General features: G+C 44.9%; 1 protein-coding gene across 1 annotated transcript; it reads left to right on the top strand.

Annotated features, from left to right (window-relative positions):
• The first annotated feature begins 6,651 nt into the window (after window positions 1–6,651).
• Window positions 6,652–12,214, top strand: LOC139239355 (probable G-protein coupled receptor 139). Its single transcript, XM_070868032.1, has 2 exons — window positions 6,652–6,727; window positions 11,313–12,214. The coding sequence occupies exons 1-2, from the start codon at window positions 6,652–6,654 to the stop codon at window positions 12,212–12,214; spliced, it is 978 nt and encodes a 325-aa protein (XP_070724133.1).
• The last annotated feature ends 10,680 nt before the right edge of the window (window positions 12,215–22,894 follow it).

Genomic DNA, 22,894 nt, shown 5'->3' with positions numbered 1-22,894 from the left:
AATGGGTTTTGAAATCTATTTGTGTAAGGACTTTGCTTTTAACAACAATTTCTATGTTCCAATAATCAATGTAAAAACCTGATTTATTTGGATAATTGGTCACTGTAATTTGATGCTTTAGCTCGGCAACTTCCAGGAATAAAATATATTGTAGTCGCCTGTTGCATAGGTATCTGTGGACCTCTTATGTATTATGTTGCACTGCTCAGCTGACTTATCACTGTGCGATCACAGCGCCCCATGTCAGCTGCGGTAGGGCTGCCCTGAGCATAACAATGCTTACAGCTTAAGGAGAAAGGACCCTCAGCCTGAACACGGAGACCGACTCACCCCTGTTTATAGTGAATGCACCTGCTCTTTACCTTGTTTTTATGTAGCATTCTCTGTTTGGATATGTCAGGTGCAGGCAAGTGAGTGAATGGTCATAGTTCAGTTGGTCAGGTGACGGTGTTTAGAACGTCTCGGTGCTGGATTCCAGCCAATTGGGGACCAGAGGGAATTGTACAAGCCATTTCACCTTTTCAATAACATTTGAAGTGAAATATTAAGATAGAAACCCATTAAAATTATGTTAAAGAAGTGACATAGATACTGACTAAAATGGCTTTACATTTTTGGGAGGAGGTGCAGTTTAACTAAAGAGCAGACAGTCTGTATGTATATTGACAGGAAAAAAGCAAAATATTGCTAATGTTGGAATCTGAAGTAAAAATAGAGACTGCTGGAAATCTCAGCGGGTCAGGCAGCATCTGTGGAGAGAGAGAAAGTTAACGTTTTAGGCCAGAACGGTCTGAGGAACGATCACCGACCCAAAACGTAAACTCTGTCTCTCTCTCTCTCCACAGAGGCTGCCTGACCCGCTGAGATTTCAAGCAGTCTCTGTTTTTATTATGTATGTGTATTGACATTGAGTAGGGTCACTTTTTATTTATAAGGCTTAGATTTGTGAAAAAGCTAATTCTTTGTTTGCTAATTGATGTTTGTGGGATCTTGCTGTGTGATCATTGGCAGCGGCGTATCATACATTGCAACAGAGCCTAAGCCTTAGAAATTGGCGTTAAAGAGCATTGGGACTTCCTGAGGTCATGAAAGGCGCTATCAAAATGCAAGTTTGAGCACAGCGAGTGAACCTGAGGGGACGCATTGCAAGATGACAACAAATAAAAGCCCAAGAGCTGGCTGCAGAAAGTCTGTGGGAGCGGAGGAGAGCGAGCTCCAGGGGAGAAGGAAGGACAGGTCGGAAGAAAGAATGTTCATCATTTCTATCTGGAAATATTTGTGAATATTGCTGAATGTGTGAAAAATATCAAGGAAATTAAAATAATAGACGGTAAACTCTCTTTTGATATTGCAGCAAACAGGTGAGATGGACCAAAGTGTCCACAGGGTAAATCCGGCAAATAAATGTATGTTGGGACAATCCAGTGATATCTTTCATTCAATGTGTCATTATATTAACATCACTTAAAATGTCACTGAAGCAGTCAAAGAAAGATATTTTGACAGATCGCGTGCTGTCTGTAGGCACATATGTTTCGTGCGCCCAAACCCGGAACTTGCGAAGCCGATTCGGACGCGTGCAAACATCATACACACCCAGAGAGGCCGCGACTTACGGCCCAATGTTTCCTTCCACCAACATCAGTAAAACCGATGACCTGCTCATTACCTCATTCGTGTTGGTGGGAGCTTGCTGTGTGCTGATTGGCCGCCGCATTTCCCACATTACAAGAGTTGCTGCACTCCCAAAAGTAGTTAGTCGGTTATAAAGCGCGTTGGGGTCATGAATCAATGAAAGGCGCGACTAACTTTTTGTTTTTGGAAATGCTACGTTCCCTCCGCAAAACTGGTAACAAATTCAACGGATGTTCAAGCAACAGAAGTCCCTCGCCCTGTAAGTTGCCGGAATTCGAAGTGGAGACAAGTATGGCTCACTGCGGATATTAGTTTGCAGGCTCTCAGATTTTCTCTGCATTTCAACCTGCTGCGGAACTAATTCATCTCAGTGCTCATTCTAAGCTGAAAACCCATTGCCACAGCAATGTCTAATTAGATAGCGGATCGGTTCCATGCAACAATTCATGGTAAAATTCTTGGTACTAGTCGGAATTATTCTCTACCCTACCTTCATTTTTAGGATCCCGAGCCAACAAGAACATTTCTCAGCAGTGACACAGCTCCAAACATGACCTGCCAGAGAATGTCGGCTCCAGCAAGACCAACTCAGTTCCATTTTCTATGACAGAGACTTGAACTGCGCCAGGATTTGGTTGGATGGAGCCATTTATTTTCTAACCCCATGTAACCCCAATTCTGGGACCTGCTGAAGCTTGGCGGTTGTTCGGTCCATTCTGATCCTATTATGAGCCGATTAGGCTCGGATCGAACTGCACCCACCCTTCAGGCCGAAAGGCCGGGATCCAACATCACGAACAGGATTCCAAAGAAGGGACCGAGTGTAACGGACGGAGCCAATGTTGCTGACGACACAAAGATGGTCGGAAAAGCAATGTGTGAGGAGGACACACACAATCTGCAAAACGACATAGACAGGCTAAGTGCGTGGGCAAACATTGGGCAGATGGAGAATAATGTTGGAAAGTGTGACGTCAAGTGCTTTGGCAGAAAAAATCAAAGTGCAAGTTTTTATTTAAATGGAGCAAGATTGCAAGGTGCTGCAGTACAGAGGGACCTGGGAGTACTTGTGCATGTTAGTATGCAGGTAGAGCAAGTGATCAGGAAGGCCAATGGAATTGCAAAGGGGATGGAGTATAAAAGCAGGGAAGTCTTCCTACAGTTATACAGGGTATTAATGAGGCCACACCTAAAATACTGCGTGCAGTTTTGGTTTCCATCTTTACGAAAGAATATACTTGCTTTGAAGACAGTTCAGAGAAGGTTCACTCGGTTGATTCTGGAGATGAGCGGGTTGACTCATGAGGAAAGGTTGAGTAGGTTGGGCCTCTACTCATTGGATTTCAGACGAGTGAGAGGTGATCTTATCGAAATGTATAAGATTATGAGGGGGCTTGACAAGGCAGATGCAGAGAGGATGTTTACACTGATGGGGGAGACTAGAACTAGGGGGCATAATCTTAGAATAAAGGGCCGCCCAATTAAAACTGAGATGAGGAGAAATGTATTTTCTCAGAGGGTTGTAAATCTGTGGAATTTGCTGCCTCAGAGAGCTGTGGAAGCTTGGACATTGAATAAATTTAAGGCTGCGATAGACCGTTTTTTAACCGATAAGGGAATAAGGGGTTATGGGGAGCGGGCAGGAAAGTAGACCTGAGTCCATGGTCAGATCAGCCATTATCGTATTAAATGGCGGAGTAGGCTCGAGGGGCCGTATGGCTTTCTCCTGCTCCTATTTCTTCTTATGTTCTTATGTTAAATACCCGCAACCTTCCCGCACCCTCGCATTATCCCACATTAGAATCGTCCTGCAATGGGACAAAGAGGCTTTACCAGCAATCACAGGTAAATCGCGTGGGAAGCAAAAATGCCTTATGCCAAGACCCGACAGGAAATAAGTGCTACAAGCTTCCTTCTTATTCTTTCTAATGACCTGGATCAATATTAAAGAAAATATAATGACTTCTACAAAAGAGAAGATTAATGTGTGGACCTTAGTTAAACTTTTCAAACTCACTCCTGTCTGTGTTAGTTCTTTAATGTCTTTAACCAACCCATTGCCTGAGTACTCAATTTGTGGATACACCGACTCCTTGCCCAGCCCTACTATCGGTGCACACACTGTGTAGGCACCTACGCTGCACCACCCATATTACCAGTATACACATTGTATGGAGACCCCGCCTTGTCCCCATCCCCATTGAAATAGTTCGCACTGTGTGTGTTACCCCCTCATTCAAATCTTGGACAATTTTTTATAACCGTTACCTACACATGTGTTAAAATATTGCAAAAAGTGGCCACACAGAAAGAATTCTCTGGCCAACGCCTAAATTTGTGATCTTGGTGCAGCTCTGTAAATACTGAGGCTCTGAAACGACACATTAGCAAGGTGGCCAGATTTACAGAGCACATCTCTACTCAAGCAGAAACCACTCTTAATTATTTCCAGGCACTTCAAGTTACCTATAAAAACTTTCAAATGAAGCCCGTTACCTGCCTGGGTACATCATTTAATTACTTTGTGAGATATTACTGGGGAGACCTCCCTGTCTGTATTGAAAGAAGTCTTAATGCATATAAAACACATCTCTTAGATCTGGTCATGTGTAATGAGACAAGATTAATAAACAATCTCCTAGTAAAGGATCCACTTGGAATGAGTGATCATAGCATGGTTGAATTTCAAATTCAGATGGAGGGTGAGAAAATTGTATCTATAACCAGCATACCAAGCTTAAATAAAGGAAACTATGAATGTATGAAGGCAGAGTTGGGGAAGGGGACTGGGAAAAAGAGTAAAGTTTAGGACGATTGATGAACAGTCGTATACCATTAAGGAGATATTTCACAACTCTCAAGAAAATTTATTCCAGTGAGGAGGAAAGAGTGTAAGAAAAGATGGACATCCGTGGCTAACTAAAGAAATAAAGGAGGGTATCCAATTAAAAACAAAGGTAGACAAAGTGGCCAAAACTAGTGGGAGGACAGAAGATTGGTAATTGTTTAAAAGCCAGGAAAGAATGACTAACATAATGATTAAGAAAAGGAAGATAGTCTATGAAAGTAAACTAGCACGAAATATAAAAAAAGACAGCAAAAGTTTTTATAGGTATATAACAAGGAAAGTGTGGCTAAAGTAAATGTTGGTCCCTTAGAGGATGAGACCGGGGAATTAGTAATGGGGATCATGGAGATGGCAGAAACACTGAACAAATATTTTATGTCACTCTTTATGGTAGAGGCCACTAACAATATTCTAACAGTTGATTGTCAAGGGGCTATGGGGAGGGGGGGAGGAACTTAACACAATCATAATCACTAAGAATGTGGTACTTAGTAAGATAATGGGATTAAAGGCAGATAAATCCTATGGACCTGATGGCTTGCATCCTAGTGTCTTAGGCGAAGTGTCAGCAGGGATTGTGGATGCATTGGTAGTAATTTACCAAAATTCCCTCGAATCTGGGGATATCCCAGCAGATTGGAAAACTGCAAATGTAAGGCAGGGTGGATAAAGTGGAACCAGTGGATATGGTGTATTTGTATCTTCAGAAGGAATTTGACAAGGTGCCACACAAAAGGTTACTGCACAAGATAAAGGTTCACGGGGTTGGGGGTAATATATTAGCATGGATAGAGGATTGGCTAACGAACAGAAAACAGGGAGTCGGGATAAGTGGTTCATTCTCCGGTTGACAATCAGTAACTAGTGGGGTGCCACAGCTGGGAGCTCAGTGCTGGGAGCCCAGCTATTTACAATTTATATAAACGAGTTGGAAGAAGGAACTGAGTGTAACATAGCAAAATTTGCAGATGATACAAAGATGCAAGGTAAACAAATCTGCAAAAGGACATAGACAGGTTAAGTGAGTGGGCAAAAATTAAGCAGATGGAGTATTATGTTAGAAAATGTGTGGCCATGAACTTTGGCAGAAAGACTTATTTAAGTGGAGAAAGATTACAAAGTGCCGCATTGCAGCGGTACCTGGGGGTACTTGTGCATGAAACACAAAAGTTTAGTTTGCAGGTACAGCAAGTGATCAGGAAGGCCAATGGAATCTTGGCCTTTATTGCAAAGGGGATGTAGTATAAAAGCAGGGAAGTCTTGCTACAGTTATACAGGGCATTGGTGAGGCCACAACTGGAACACTGCATGCAGTTTTGATTGCCATATTTATGAAAGAATATACTTGCTTTGGAGACAGTTCAGAGAAGATTAACTAGGTTGAATCCATAGATAAGAGGCTTGACTTATGAGGAAAGGTTGAGTAGATTGGGCCTCTACTCATTGGAATTCAGAAACGTGTAAGATTATGAGGGGGCTTGACAGGGCGGATGCAGAGAGGATGTTTCCACTGAAGGGGGAGATTAGAACTAGGGACATGAACTTAGAATAAGGGGCCGCCCATTTAAAACTGAGATGAGGAAAATTTCGTATCAGAGGATTGTGGATCTGTGGAATTCGCTGCCTCAGAGAGCATTGGAAGCTGGGACATTGAATAAATTTAAGATAGAAATAAACAGTTTCTTCAATAATAGGGGAATAATGGATTGTGGAGAGTGTGCAGGGAAGTGGAATTGAGTCCATGATCGGATCAGCCATGTTCGTATTGAATGGTGGAGCAGGCTCGAGGGGCCGTATGGCCTTCTCCTGCTCCTATTTCTTATGATCTTATTTAATGCCAGCCTTGGAATATGTCCTGATCCCGTGTGAAGCGTTGAGTTTTAACATCAAAAGTCATTTCTAGAATGTGATTATTTAAGTGATTGCAATTTAACAACAAGTAGGAGTGTCTGGCTGTAATATGTTCAATCTTTTCTGTTGCACAATATATCTCACGGGAGCAGTTGTTGCCTTCAATCGCTGCGCTTCGTGGCTGATACTAATGAGCAGTGTCTCAGCGGAGGTATCTCTCTGTATAAATTGGGGCTGCTCTCAATGTAACTTCACAGTGAATGCGGCAGTGAGAGTTCCTGCTTCAAACCAGAACACATTGTCGATTGGAACAGAAAATGGGTCAAGATTTTATTCCAGTTCGCCTTATAGAAAGCATTTACTATCCAATTCTTGCTGCTTTTGGAGTTGTCGGTAGGTTGTAGCCAATTACTAATTAATGGCCTTGATCGGTATGCTGCTCATGGTAATTGCTTGTTGATGGAGCAAACTTTCTTTCTGTGGTTTCTCATACAGGCGCTTCTTAATTGACTGCTGGTTTTTCTTCAGAAACAGCACTCGCCGCTAGTTACGTCGAAATTGGACTGCAACTTCTGTCTATAGCACATGCGCAGTTATACGCAGAATTCCGGAAGCTACTTTGCGAGATGCGATGTTCCTCCCGAAAGCGTCACGACTTCTTCAGCAACTGATTTCTTAATGGCATCAAGTTGCTGTACTTACATGCGTATTAAACTCGCCAGAAAAGTTTTGGGCGTGTCCATTCTAGTGCAAATACTCTTTTAATGCGTTTTTAGCCTTAATTAAGTGAAACACAATTCCACCCAGAAAATTAGCTTTTAGAAGTGTGGACTCACGTTCCTTCAGATTTGAATTAATATTGCAGATATAAATAGATTAATAAAGTATTAATTTGCTTTACTTTTTATTTTTACCTCTTTAGTCTCACTCTTAATCCAATCTTTATTTCCCTCACTTTATTTCACTTTCTGTATTGACATTGAATTCAATAATCTAACTGACACATCCAGGTTCAGATTCTGCTCTGCTCCGGAACGATTCTTCAGTCTGATTTGTGACCTGGATGCAAAGTTGCTTGACCTACTCATGCAGTTCCAAGATACTTTGTTGAGGGAGCTGCGCTTTCGGCTTTCTAATGTACAGCCAATTCCAATGGAAAACCATAAAGACAATTCCTGGGCAAATACAAGAGTAACATTCGCCACTGAGAGCGAAATCCAGCCCAATCATTTAATGAACGAAGTGTAGCATTTCATTATTTATTTCAGCCAATTTCATAATTGAAACTTTATTGATAACTGTCTCTGTAACTCCAGGATAGGAGCAGTGACAGTGGATTATTGTTTCTGTATCTCCAGGATAGGACCAGTGTCAGTGGATTATTGTCTCTGTAACTCCAGGATAGGACCAGTGTCAGTGGATTATTGTCTCTGTATCTCCAGGATAGGACCAGTGACAGTGGATTATTGTCTCTGTATCTCCAGGATAGGACCAGTGACAGTGGATTATTGTCTCTGTATTTCCAGGATAGGACCAGTGACAGTGGATTATTGTGTCTGTATCTCCAGGATAGGATCAGTGTCAGTGGATTATTGTTTCTGTATCTCCAGGATAGGACCAGTGACAGTCGATTATTGTCTCTGTATCTCCAGGATAGGACCAGTGACAGTGGATTATTGTCTCTGTAACTCCAGGATAGGACCAATGTCAGTGGATTATTGTCTCTGTATCTCCAGGATAGGACCAGTGTCAGTGGATTATTGTCTCTGTAACTCCAGGATAGGACCAGTGACAGTGGATTATTGTCTCTGTATCTCCAGAATAGGACCAGTGTCAGTGGATTATTGTCTCTGTATCTCCAGGATAGGACCAGTGTCAGTGGATTATTGTTTCTGTATCTCCAGGATAGGACCAGTGACAGTGGATTATTGTCTCTGTAACTCCAGGATAGGACCAGTGACAGTGGATTATTGTCTCTGTATCTCCAGGATAGGACCAGTGACAGTGGATTATTGTTTCTGGATTTCCAGTCTGGGAACAATGTTAGTTGATTATTGAATCTTAATCTCCAGGATAGGAACAGTATTAGCTGATTAGTGTCCCTGCTTTTCCAGAATAGGAGAGCAGTGTGAGCAGAGTTATTTTTCGATCATGGGTTGTGGGTGTCGTTGACGAGGCCGGATTTATTTCCCATTCCTAATTTCTTTTGAGAAGGTGGTGGTGAGCCGTCGTTTCGAAGTCCCAGATACTGTGTGGGGAACAAAGTTCCACAGTGCTTTTACCATGGGAGATCCACGATTTTGACCCAGCGAAAATGAACAATGGCAATATATACAAGTCAGGATGTTGTGTGTTTGGAGCGGTTTTCCCATGCACCTGCTTTCCTTGTCTTTCCATTTGGCAGAGGTCGCAGGTTTGGGAGGTGCTCTCGAAGAAGCCTTTGTGCAGTGTTTAGTGCAGCTTGTCGGTGGTACAGACAGCAGCCACGGTGAGCCGGAGGTGGAGGGACTAAATGTTTAAGGAAGTGGCCCATGAGGCATTCAAGCTTTGTCCTGGATAGTGCTGAGCTCCTTGAATGTTGACTGTTCCTGTGCCCACAGTCGGTATGTAGCTGATCCAGTTAAGTTTCTGGTCAACAGAGACCTCGCTGGATGTTGATGGTGATTAATTCAGTGATGGTAATGACGCTGACAGTCAAGGAGTGTTGGCTATCCTTTCTCTTGTTGGAGATAGGTATTGCCTGGCACTTCTGTGACACAAATGTCATTTGCCACTTTACAGTCCTAGGCTGAATGTCGCCCAGGTCTTGGTGCATACGGACATGGGCTGAGGTGTTGGAAATGGAACTGAACACTGTACAGTCATCAGCAAACTTCCCCGCTTCTGACCTTATGATGGAGGGAGGCTCATTGATGAAGCAGCTGAAGATGGTAGGGCCTTGGACACTGCCCCGAGGAACTCCTGCTGCGTTGTCCTGGGAGTGTGATGATGGACCTCCAACAATCGCGACCATCTTTCTTTGTGCTCGGTTGACTCCAGCCAGCGGACAGTTTCCACACTAATTTCCAGCGCCTTAAGTTTTACTTGGGTTCCTTGGTCAAATGCTGCTTTGATGTCAAGGACACTCACTCGCACCATACCTCTGGAATATAGCTCTTTTGTCCATGTTTGGGCCAAGGCTGTAATTACTGTCTCTGGATCAAGAAGATAGGATAAATGTCAAACTGATAATTGACTCCAGATTTGCAGGACAGGAGCTTTCTGAGCAGATTATTGTCTATGGAACTATAGGATAAGTGAGCATTCGCGGATTTCTGTCTCTGCTCTCTGCCACTTCATCAAATAACTGAATCAGGTTAGTCAGAGAGAATTTGCATTTAACGAATTGTCAATGACAGTCTCTTCCTCGCGTATGCTTCTCCAAGCGAGTATTAAATGAGTGGTGTTCACAGATTACTGCCTCGTTAATCTCCATGTTAGGAGCAGTGTTAGCCGATTATAGTCCCTGGAACTTCAGGAAAGGAACGGTATTCGACATGTATTGATTCTCTGTGGACCAGGTTATATTCTCCTGCCCAGACTGAGCACTGATCCAGAGTAAGTTTCCACATCTGTGCTGCAGGCTTTTTTTTGGGCTGTTTTGTATTGTACTACGCATCAATAACTGTTCTGCACGCAACAAATTAATTTCAGTAGCTACATGACAGTGCACTTTACAACCTTTGATAGAGTTCCTCATTATTCATTGACCAGCAGTTTAACTATTGCAGCCAGCGATCAATTTCTACCATTGCTCGGTAGTCCTCGGAGTAACTGCTCTCTAGGTGTTTATACTTGGAATAGAAGCACATTATGTCTGCAGACCGGTTTGAAATTAAATGACATGCCATTATATCAATGTTATTTTTGTTGATGCAAAATTGATTTTCAATAATAAAACCAAGCACAAGACCGAGCCTGGGAGGGCGCTGAGTCTTGGCTGAACTTTCCTCAGCTCCGTGTGTGAGCTGAGTTTTGCATTACTGATTGCTTCAATGATTGAGCTGATTCTGTTGGACCCTCACCATCCACTGTCGGCATTGGACCCTCAACATCTACTGTATCCATTGGACTCTCAACATACACTGTCTCCATTGGACGCTCAACATTCAGTGTATGCATTGGACCCTCAACATTCAGTGTATGCATTGGACCCTCAACATTCAGTGTATGCATTTGACCCTCACCCTTCACTCACTCCATTGGACCCTCACCCTTCACTGTTTGCATTGGACCCTCAAACTTCGCTGCTTGAATTGGAACCTCTCTCTTCACTGTTTGCATTGGACCGGCCACTTTATTTTAGGCATTGGACCCCTAGCCCTTACTGTCTGCAATAGCCCCAAAGCTCCACTGACTGCATTGGTCCACTTTCTTCCAGGAGCTGCATGGCACCCCCACCCTCCTCTATCTCTATTTGTCTGGCACACTTCCCTGGTTTGATTTGGACCCCCAGCCTTACACTATTTGTATTAGTCACCGCCAAACTAGACAGGTCTGCATTGAATCTACCCTCCTCTGTCTCCATTCGTCCCTCACCCTCCCCGTACCTGGATTGGATGTCCCCCTCATCTGACGGCAGCAATCTTTGGCCCTTCCTTTGTCTGGATTGGACCTCACACGCCTCTGCCTATTGATTATCTCAGCCCCTCCTGTCTGCAGTCGTCACAGCTCTAGCCCAGTCTGCATTGGCCCTTTCCCCCTCCTCATTCCCTATTGGGATCGCACCTTTCACTGTCGGGATAAGCATCTCAGTCTCCCTTTAATGGCCGGGTCGGGGATTCTGGTCAGATCGGCAGAAATGTGCTGGAGATCTCATTGTCAGGAGTTGTGAAAGGACCTGTGCCATAAAGGAGTCAGTTTTCTCTATTCGATGGAAGAACTGTGCTCTGAATTCCGCACACCATCCCACTAATCTGATGATGTCGTTTTCTTGCAGTTAATGTGATGGCGATTTTCGTCCTTTCTCGAGGAAAGTGCGGCCTCTCCAAATGTATCAGCCGATATATGGTGGCCATGGCAGCGGCAGATCTCCTGGTCCTCGTCACCGAGGTGCTGATGTGGCGATTAGCAGACCTTTTCTTCCCACGTTCTGTCCTCTCCATTCATTACGTCTGTTCTCTGAATATTGTGTTGGTTTTTGCAACAACCGTGATTTCTGTCTGGCTCACAGTTGCTTTCACCGTCGATCGATTTGTGGCCATTTGCTGTCAGAAGCTGAGAACGAGTTATTGCAGCGAGAGAACGGCAGCTGTGGTTATAGGAACAGTGTGTGTGCTGGGCTGTTTCAAATCTGTACCCTGGTACTTTACATATCAACCGCAGCTTATCATTGGAACTGTGCCTTGGGGCTGCACGAGAAAACCCATCTTTTATATCTCCCCCGCGTGGGCAGCATTTGAATTAACGTTTTATATTGTAACCCCGTGCCTCCCTTTCGGTTTTGTTTTGCTGTTCAATGTCCTCACAGCCAGGCACATTTTAGTGGCCAGCAGAGTCCGCAGGGGACTCCGCGATCACAGCAATGGAGAACATCAGCAGGATCCAGAGATGGAGAACCGGAGGAAATCCATCGTTTTACTCTTCAGTATATCCGGCACTTTCATACTGTTGTGGCTGACTGAAATTATGTTTTACACATATCAGCGAATTACAAACACTTATGATTATTCCACGCACGACCCTCTATACATCGCTGAAAGGACTGGAGTCATGCTACAGCTTCTCAGTTCCTGCACAAACACATGTATCTATGTCATTACTCAGGCGAAATTCAGAGAGGAGCTGAAGAAAACGACGCAATACCCACTCAATGTAATTGTTAAATTAATTAAAAAATAGAAACATCTGAACACTTGTGTCATCGGAACTCATTCTAGCCCGAAAGCTCATGGATCTCAAACTGTTGCTACTCAGCCTTACTCCTGTGCGAGAAAAACATTGCGGACCTCTATAAAACAACACAAATATTTTGTCTAAACATTGTGGCGAGACAGGGGACAGGTTTTCCTACAGTCTGTGTGGGGGTGGGGGAGACAGATTGTCCCACAGTCTGAATGGGGGTTGAAGGGGAGACAGTTTTTCCCACAGCCTATGTGGGGTTGGGGGAGACAGTCTGTATTACAGTCTGCTGCAGTTGTACAGGGCCTTGGTGAGACCACATCTTTAGTATTGTGTATTGTGTGCAGTTTTGGTCTCCTAATCTGAGGAAGGACGTGCTTGCTATTGAGGGAGTGCAGCGAAGGTTCACTAGACTGATTCCCAGGATGGCAGGACTGACATATGAGGAAAGAATGGATCGGCTCGGCTTATACTCACTGGAATTTAGAAAAATGAGAGGGGATCTCATCGAAACATTAAAAAATTCTGATGGGACTGGACAGGTTAGATGCAGGAAGAATGTTCCCGATGTTGGGGAAGTCCAGAACCAAGGGACACAGTGTAAGGATAAGGGGTAGGCCATTTAGGACGGAACAACTTCTTCACTCAGAGAGCTGTTAACCTGTGGTATTCTCTATCGCAGAGAGTTGTTGATGCCAGTTCATTGGATATATTCAAGAGGGAGTTAGATATGTTAGAATTCTCCCACGATTATTGTATTACCTTTGCTACACGCTCCTCCTATTTATTGATTAAAATTCTGTCCAGCAGTACAGCTACTGTTCGGTGGCCTTTGTCCTACTCCTATTACGAATGCAACATGCATTCATACAGAGAGCCTTTACTTTAGTTTTGTTGCCATTATTTCCTACTTGTACCTTATTCTCTCCTGCACTGCTACCATTAAGCTTGCTGTTCCTTCCTGTCATTCTGCGTATTTTTATCCAAATCGCTACACTGTTCTATTGCATTGTCCTAATTCTTTAGATTTAATCCTGGTATTAAATCTGATTCTCTGGACATGTGCACTCCACAGACTCACAATCCTTTCTACAAATAATGTTTCACTTCTCGATAATTAGTTATGTATTAAGAAGCAAATTGAGGGATGATTTGATAAAGGTGTTTAAAACGTAGAAATGATTCGATAGCGTAGATACAGAGAAACTAGTTGCTCGGCTGGGGGGATCATGAACAAGGGGACATGGTCTTAACATTAGAGGTAGGCCATTTAAGAGCGAAATCGGGGAGCACATTTTGATAGGAGAGTAATGGAGATCTGGAATATAAGAACATAAGAAATAGGAACAGGTATACGCCTGTTGTTCCATGGCGCTTCCTCCACCATTCCACAAGACATTGGCTGATCCTCTACTTCAATTCCACCTGCTCGCACTATCCCTATGTTCTTTGATTCACTTAATATCAAAAAATCTATCGATCTCCACCTTGAATCTGCTCAACGACTGAGCCTCCACTGCCCTCTGGTGTAGAGAATTCCTGGGATCCTCAACCATCTCAATGAAGACATTTCTCCTCATCTCAGTGCTAAATGTCCGGCCCTTTAATCCGAGACTGTGATCGCTGTTCCAAATTTCCCAGCCAGAGGAAACATCCTACCTGCACCAACCATTTCAGGACCTGTAAGAATCTTGCAAAAAAAATCAATGAGGTCGCCTCTCATATTCTAAAATCGAGCGAATACCTAGTTTTGTATCTTAAACAAACGTGGATAGATTACATTTGGTCGCATGAACCAAATCATTGATTGTATATCCTGAATAACTGAGGCCCAAGCTCCGATCCTTGCGATAGCCCACTGGGCACAAACTGCCAAACTGAAACCGACGCATTTACTCCTTCTCTCTGTTTTCTGACCGGTGACCAATCCTCAATCCATGCTGGTCTATTTTGCAAGTTACATCTTCAAAAAACTCGAACAAATTTGTCAAAGAAAATTTCCCTTTCACAGAGCTCTCTCCCACAAAAGGCTGTGGGTGTGGAGGTCAAATCGAGCTTTCGACTCTGAGCCATAGATTTCTGATTGTTAATTCCATGTAACTCCCTCCTTTTGTTTGGCTTCGTTCTTTCACGGAATGAGCATTCGAAAAGGTGGAAATTGTACGATCATCTTTTGTCAGTAAACCTCACTGGAAGAGGAGCTCCCACCTTTGGATGAAGAGATACCAGATGGATTGAGAACTCTCCGTTAATAAGTATCGGTTGTAAAACAGATCCGGTGCATGTAGCTAAATGTGTTACACAATGTGTCGAACTTCAGCCGCGGGATTTGAAGCTGCAATCTCTGATAACTTCACTTTCATCTCTGAGGGTATTGCATGTCCCCCTGGCCGTGTTCATCGCGGATTCTCCGTCTGTGCCTTGCTTCTCAATCAGTGAATGAATGCTGCAATTTGCGCTTTTTTGAGGCTCAGTGGCAAACCTGAAGGTAATTTCTGTATGTTTCCCTGTAATTCATTCACACCTGCCTATTCTCTAAATGTGTACGACTGCACAAATGAAGGGAAAGGAACACAGGAACATAAGAACAGGAGTCGACCATTCAGCCCATCGAGGCCTGTTCTGCCATTCAATGAGATCATGGCTGATCTGTGACCTAACTCCATCTAGCCGCCTTTGTTCCATATCCCACCATTGATTAACACAAATCTATCAATCTCAGGCTGAACATTAACAATTGATCCAGCATTAAGTGCTGGGTGCACAAGAGAATTTCACACTTCCATCACCCTTTGTGAGTAGAACGGGGTCCGAATTTCACTCTTGGCGCTAATTTTTAGACCGTGCCAACTAGACCGAGACACCGCAACCCGCAGAAAAAAAGTTTCACTGCTTGCACTTTCATTTTCCCTTAATATCTTGGAATCTTCGATCAAATCACACCATACGCTTATAATTTCAATGGAATAAAACCCTGATTTGTGCAACCTCACGTTGGAGTCCGGGTGTCATTCTACTGAAACTACACTGCACTCAATCCAAGGCGAATATATTTTTCCTGTATTATAATTACAGGAAATATAACTAATAATAATTACAAACATCAACAGGCCTACAGTGCACACTCAGTGGCGAGTGAGTAATTTGTAACATCTTGCAAGGAGCCGACACTGGCACGATGGGAGAAATGGTCTCCTGTACTGAATTGGATTATTCTACATCTGCTTGTTTATAAAACAGGAGGAAAAAGCAGCTTTATGATGGGAGCATTGATGTGTCACAACACACATCGAGCGGCTCCAGTGGTGGGATCAGTTAGCGCACGGTCCTTATATGACAGGGTCCGGAGCTGCTGATGTTATGTGTTTGAGACTCACCTGGAGCAGCTTTAGACTATGAGTGTGACATTTCTAGCGCAGTAGAAGGTAGAATTGGTGTGTCCCTGAAATGTATCTACATTTAGCGGTTCCATGTAAGCCCTGAGGTGCCTCTGGCCGAAATGTTGCAATAGCAGCTGAGTTTTACAGCAGCTCTTTCGTATGACTTGTTTAGAGGAGAAATGGGTCATTTCCATTCATAAACCAGTAACTGTGATGTGAAGAAAAAGTTGCCAGGAAAAGACTGGAATTCAATGCAGGGACAAGACATTGGGCACAATCGGGAAGATATGTAAACTCACGGGTTATATGTATATGTTTCCTACATTAAAACCGCTGAACTGTGAGGGCCCGTGCCGGCTCTATGGCACAATGGGTAGTGCCTTACACATCTATATCATTTGATTCTATAGGAACATTCAAAGGTTGTCGGCTCGAATTTAGTCCGCGTTTGGTGCTTACCTCCCTTATCATTCAAAAATCTATCTATCTACACCTTAAATAGATTGAATGGCCCAGCCTTCACAGCTCTCTGGGGCAGAGAATTCCATAGATTTACAAACCTTTGAGAAGAAATTCCTCCTCAGCTCAGTTTTATATCAGCAGCGGGTGGGGTCAATAAGGTGCATCCACGAGGCTGAGAACTACGTGGGCAGTATGTTTCAGGAGGTGGTTACCCCGCAGCTTAAAGGCGAGCAGGGGGAGGGCAAGTGGGTGATCACCAGAGATAATAAGTGTGCTAAGCAGTTAGTGCAGGAGTCTCCCCAGGAGTCCATCTCGCTTTCAAACCAATATTCATTTCTGAGTATCGGCAAGGACGATGGGGCCTCTGGGGAGCGCAGCCAGAGGCAATTCCAAGGCACCATGGGTGGCTCAGCTGCACAGGGAGGAGGGACAAAGAACAACAAAGCCCTAGTAATAGGGGATAGGGGATTGGATAGTTAGGGGAACAGACAGGCATTTCTGCGGCCATAGACGTGACTCCCGAATGGTTTTGTGCCTCCCTGGTGCCAGGGTCAAGGATGTCACAGAGCGGAGTGTTTGAAGACCAGTCCCTCAACATAGAAACATAGAAACATAGAAAATAGGTGCAGGAGTAGGCCATTCAGCCCTTCTAGCCTGCACCGCCATTCAATGAGTTCATGGCTGAACATGAAACTTCAGTACCCACTTCCTGCTTTCACGCCATACCCTTTGATCCCCCGAGTAGTAAGGACTTCATCTAACTCCCTTTTGAATATATTTAGTGAATTGGCCTCAACTACTTCCTGTGGTAGAGAATTCCACAGATTCACCACTCTCTGGGTGAAGAAGTTTCTCCTTATCTCGGTCCTAAATGGCTTACCCCTTCTCCTTAGACTGTGACCCCTGGTTCTGGACTTCCCCAACATTGGGAACATTCTTCCTGCATCCAACCTGTCCAAACCCGTCAGAATTTTAAACGTTTCTATGAGGTCCCCTCTCACTCTTCTGAACTCCAGTGAATACAAGCCCAGTTGATCCAGTCTTTCTTGATAGGTCAGTCCCACCATCCCGGGAATCAGTCTGGTGAATCTTCGCTGCACTCCCTCAATAGCAAGTATGTCCTTCCTCAAGTTAGGAGACCAAAACTGTACACAATACTCCAGGTGTGGCCTCACCAAGGCCCTGTACAACTGTAGCAACACCTCCCTGCCCCTGTACTCAAATCCCCTCGCTATGAAGGCCAACATGCCATTTGCTTTCTTAACCGCCTGCTGTACCTGCATGCTAACCTTCAATGACTGATGTACCATGACACCCAGGTCTCGTTGCACCTTCCCTTTTCCTAATCTGTCACCATTCAGATAATAGTCTGTCTCTCTGTTTTTACCACCAAAATGGATAACCTCACATTTATCCACATTATACTTCATCTGCCACGCACTTGCCCACTCACCTAACCTATCCAAGTCACTCTGTAGCCTCATAGCATCCTCCTCGCAGCTCACACTGCCACCCAACTTAGTGTCATCCGCAAATTTGGAGATACTACATTTAATCCCCTCGTCTAAATCATTAATGTACAATGTAAACAGCTGGGGCCCCAGCACAGAACCCTGCGGTACCCCACTAGTCACTGCCTGCCATTCCGAAAAGTACCCATTTACTCCTACTCTTTGCTTCCTGTCTGACAACCAGTTCTCAATCCACGTCAGCACACTACCCCCAATCCCATGTGCTTTAACTTTGCACATTAATCTCCTGTGTGGGACCTTGTCGAAAGCCTTCTGAAAGTCCAAATATACCACATCAACTGGTACTCCTTTGTCCACTTTATTGGAAACATCCTCAAAAAATTCCAGAAGATTTGTCAAGCATGATCTCCCTTTCACAAATCCATGCTGACTTGGACCTATCATGTCACCATTTTCCAAATGCGCTGCTATGACATCCTTAATAATTGATTCCATCATTTTACCCACTACTGAGGTCAGGCTGACCGGTCTATAATTCCCTGCTTTCTCTCTCCCTCCTTTTTTAAAAAGTGGGGTTACATTGGCTACCCTCCACTCGATAGGAACTGATCCAGAGTTAATGGAATGTTGGAAAATGACTGTCAATGCATCCGCTATTTCCAAGGCCACCTCCTTAAGTACTCTGGGATGCAGTCCATCAGGCCCTGGAGATTTATCGGTCTTCAATCCCATCAATTTCCCCAACACAATTTCCCGACTAATAAAGATTTCCCTCAGTTCCTCCTCCTTAATAGACCCTCTGACCACTTTTATATCCGGAAGGTTGTTTGTGTCCTCCTTAGTGAATACTGAACCAAAGTACTTGTTCAATTGGTCTGCCATTTCTTTGTTCCCCGTTATGACTTCCCCTGATTCTGACTGCAGGGGACCTACGTTTGTCTTTACTAACCTTTTTCTCTTTACATACCTATAGAAACTTTTGCAATCCGCCTTAATGTTCCCTGCAAGCTTCTTCTCGTACTCCATTTTCCCTGCCCTAATCAAACCCTTTGTCCTCCTCTGCTGAGTTCTAAATTTCTCCCAGTCCCCAGGTTCGCTGCTATTTCTGGCCAATTTGTATGCCATTTCCTTGGCTTTAATACTATCCCTGATTTCCCGAGATAGCCACAGTTGAGCCACCTTCCCTTTTTTATTTTTACGCCAGACAGGAATGTACAATTGTTGTAATTCATCCATGCGGTCTCTAAATGTCTGCCATTGCCCATCCACAGTCAACCCCTTAAGTATCATTAGCCAATCTATCTTAGCCAATTCATGCCTCATACCTTCAAAGTTACCCTTCTTTAAGTTCTGGACCATGGTCTCTGAATTAACTGTTTCATTCTCCATCCTAATGCAGAATTCCACCATATTATGGTCACTCTTCCCCAAGGGGCCTCGCACAATGAGATTGCTAATTAATCCTCTCTCATTACACAACACCCAGTCTAAGATGGCCTCCCCCCTAGTTGGTTCCTCGACATATTGGTCTAGAAAACCATCCCTTATGCATTCCAGGAAATCCTCCTCCACCGTATTGCTTCCAGTTTGGCTAGCCCAATCTATGTGCATATTAAAGTCACCCATTATAACTGCTGCACCTTTATTGCATGCACTCCTAATTTCCTGTTTGATGCCCTCCCCAACATCACTACTACTGTTTGGAGGTCTGTACACAACTCCCACTAACGATTTTTGCCCTTTAGTGTTCTGCAGCTCTACCCATATAGATTCCACATCATCCAAGCTAATGTCTTTCCTAACTATTGCATTAATCTCCTCTTTAACCAGCAATGCTACCCCACCTCCTTTTCCTTTTATTCTATCCTTCCTGAATGTTGAATACCCCTGGATGTTGAGTTCCCAGCCCTGATCATCCTGGAGCCACGTCTCCGTAATCCCAATCACATCATATTTGTTAACATCTATTTGCACAGTTAATTCATCCACCTTATTGCGGATACTCCTTGCATTAAGACACAAAGCCTTCAGGCTTGCTTTTTTAACACCCTTTGTCCTTTTAGAATTTTGCTGTACAGTGGCCCTTTTTGTTCTTTGCCTTGGGTTTCTCTGCCCTTCACTTTTCCTCATCTCCTTTCTGTCTTTTGCTTTTGCCTCATTTTTGTCTCCCTCTGTCTCCCTGTATAGGTTCCCATCCCCCTGCAATATTAGTTTAACTCCTCCCCAACAGCACTAGCAAACACTCCCCCTAGGACATTGGTTCCGGACCTGCCCAGGTGCAGACCGTCCGGTTTGTACTGGTCCCACCTCCCCCAGAACCGGTTCCAATGCCCCAAGAATTTGAATCCCTCCCTGCTGCACCACTGCTCAAGCCATGTATTCATCTGCGCTATCCTGCGATTCCTACTCTGACTAGCACGTGGCACTGGTAGCAATCCCGAGATTACTACTTTTGAGGTCCGACTTTTTAATTTAGCTCCTAGCTCCTTAAATTCTTTTCATAGGACCTCATCCCTTTTTTTACCTATGTCGTTGGTACCAATGTGCACCACAACAACTGGCTGTTCTCCCTCCCATTTCAGAATGTCCTGCACCCGCTCCGAGACATCCTTGACCCTTGCACCAGGGAGGCAACATACCATCCTGGAGTCTCGCTTGCGTCCCTGGTATGGATAACAGTCAGAAGGCACAGCCAATATTCCAGGTGTGTGTACAGTGGCTATACGGCAGTGTCACAGTGTCTTACAAACAAATGTCAGATGGAATACTAACAATCAGAGGACACGGTCAGAGTATCCCAGCCACATGTTGCATTATCTCGGAGGCATTGATGACCAGATCCAACACTGCCTCCAGTGCACCAGTGCAGCCTTCAGCAGCCTGAGGAAAAGAGTATTCGAAGACCGGACCCTCAAAACTGCTCATGGTCGACAGGCTGCAGTAATACCTGCCCTCCTGTATGGCTCAGAGAAATGGACCATGTACAGAAGACACCTCAAGTTACTGCAGAGATACCACCAATGATGTCTCCGCAAGATCCTACAAATTTCCCGGGAGGACAGAAGCAGCAACATCAGCGTCCTCAGCCAGGCCAACATCCCCAGCATTGAAGCACTGAGCACACTTGATCAGCTCCGCTGGGCAGACCACATTGTTCGCATGCCTGACACGAGACTGCCAAAGCAAGGGCTCTATTCGGAACTCCTTCACGGCAAACAAGCCAAAGGTGGGCAGAGGAAACGTTACAGGGACACCCTCAAAACCTCCCTGATAAAGTGCAACATCCCCACTGACACATGGGGGTCCCTGGCCAAAGACCACCCTAAGTGGTGGAAGAGCATCCGGGAGGGTACTGAGCACCTCGAGTTTCATCGCCGAGAGCATGCAGAAACCAAGCGCAGGCAGCGGAAGGAGCGTGCGGCAAACCAGTTCCACCCACCCCTTCCCTCAATTACTGTTTGTCCCGCCTGTGGCAGGGACTGTGGTTCTTGTATTGGACTGTTCAGCCACCTAAGGACTCATGTTAAGAGTGGAAGCAAGTCTTCCTCGATTCCGAGGGGCTGCCTATGATGATGATGCATGATCGAGGTCAATGGGCATAGTTCATGGCATGTGTCCCCGCTGTGAGCTTCACATGATATCGGGTAATAGTCAGAGTGCATCAGTTTTAAAATAATCCCATTCAAAGTCACTCTGAGGCTATATTCCCAATCCTAGACTTTATCAAATGAATCAATACTCCACAGTGTCTGCTGGGTGACACAGATTCTTTATTAGTATTATTTTTAAATTCCAATCAGACTCTCATTAAAACTCCCTGAGATTTTCATCCTATAGTATGTTTCTATGCAAAGTTAGGATCATTAGAATATTAGATTTCACAAACATATTTTTGAAATGTTGTACTGTAAATGAGGTAGCGGGCCTGATTTTCCTGTCTGTAATGGGCCATGGGTGCCAGTTCACAGGGCGGAGTGGAATGGACAGGGACAAAGGATAGACACCTTGTTGCCAGGTCTCCGCCCCATTTGCACAAGGAGCACATTCTGCAAACGAACAATTGCACGGAGCTGCCGCCCAAAACAAGCAAGAGCCGGCAATTAATATAAATGAGACAGAACGGGCCGAGTGATATCTTTCCTGGTATTTCCCTGCAGCAATGCAGGGCACACAACTCTTTAACGTGGCTGTTCTGAGTTGTCACGCTGCACCTTGCGACATAAAACTCTTTCATCAGGCAGACAGCAACTTTTAGTTTGAGGCTGAAATAATTTTTGGACATTTTTGTCAGCCATTTAAAATATTCTTTTGTACAGTTGAGCTGTGAGGTGAAAAGCCAAGGTCATTATAGACCGTCTTTGGGGTTACAGTTTGCTGCCCCTACTATGACCCTTTACACAATCAGTATACCCCTTTACCAGGGAGCAGCACGTGCTGGAGCAGTACAGCAACGGCAGCGAAGAGGGTGACTGGATTGGACATCACTATGATCCAGGTCGCTGATTGGTGCATGGACAGGCACAGCAGGAGAGGCGAGGTCGGGGCGAAGGAGCAGTGAGAGATTGTAGTGGGACGTGACCGGGGCCAAGGAGAGGCGAGAGTTTGGGGACCAGAAGAGCTGAGGGCCCAGGGGCAGCATGGGCCCAGCCCACACTGTGTGATATGTGTGAGCACTAGGTCCGTGCAGCAGAGCAGGTCTCCAGTCGTCCTGGTTAACCCTTGCCACTGGACCAAGACCTCGCTCTGTCAAGCCCGTGTGGTGGCTGGTGTGCAACGGCCACCCCACGTTAAAAAAATCCACCCACAGGCATCTTCTACCCTTCAGGATGTAGTTCGGGATCCGGAATATTAGGTCCTTCATTGAAGCACCTGTGAACTTTGTGGCGTGGAAGCAAGTCACCCTCGACTCGAGGGACTGCCTATGACGATGATGATGATACCCCTTTAGAATCCGATTGCACATGTGCTACTAAGAGGAGGAGAGGAGAAGAAAAGGATAAACTAATGGGCCCTGAATTCAGATCCGCCCGAAACGGGTCGCGCCTCCCGATTCTGAAGTGTTTTCACCGCCGCGGCTGATGAGGTGGCCTCATTCGCCAAATACAGCTCTTTGTCATTTGTTACTCGGCGGACCAGAAGTGGGTCATAATGGGGGCGGCAGTGGGGCGATGAGCAGAAGAGCGACCACTAGAGGGGCGGAAGTGGAGACAGGGCGGAGTCTCCACCGCTGTCATTCCTCATCATCACCATCGGCAGTCCCTCGCAATCGAGGGAGACTTGCTTCCATTCTTAAAAATGAGTCCTTCGGTAGCTGAACAGTCCGATACGAGAACCACAGTCCCTGTCACAGGTGGGACAGACAGTGG

This window comes from Pristiophorus japonicus, chromosome 27 (genome assembly GCF_044704955.1).
Source record: "Pristiophorus japonicus isolate sPriJap1 chromosome 27, sPriJap1.hap1, whole genome shotgun sequence".
Taxonomy (NCBI): domain Eukaryota; kingdom Metazoa; phylum Chordata; class Chondrichthyes; family Pristiophoridae; genus Pristiophorus; species Pristiophorus japonicus.
Note: the sequence above shows the minus strand (reverse complement) of the source record. Positions and strands in the feature narration are given on the sequence as shown.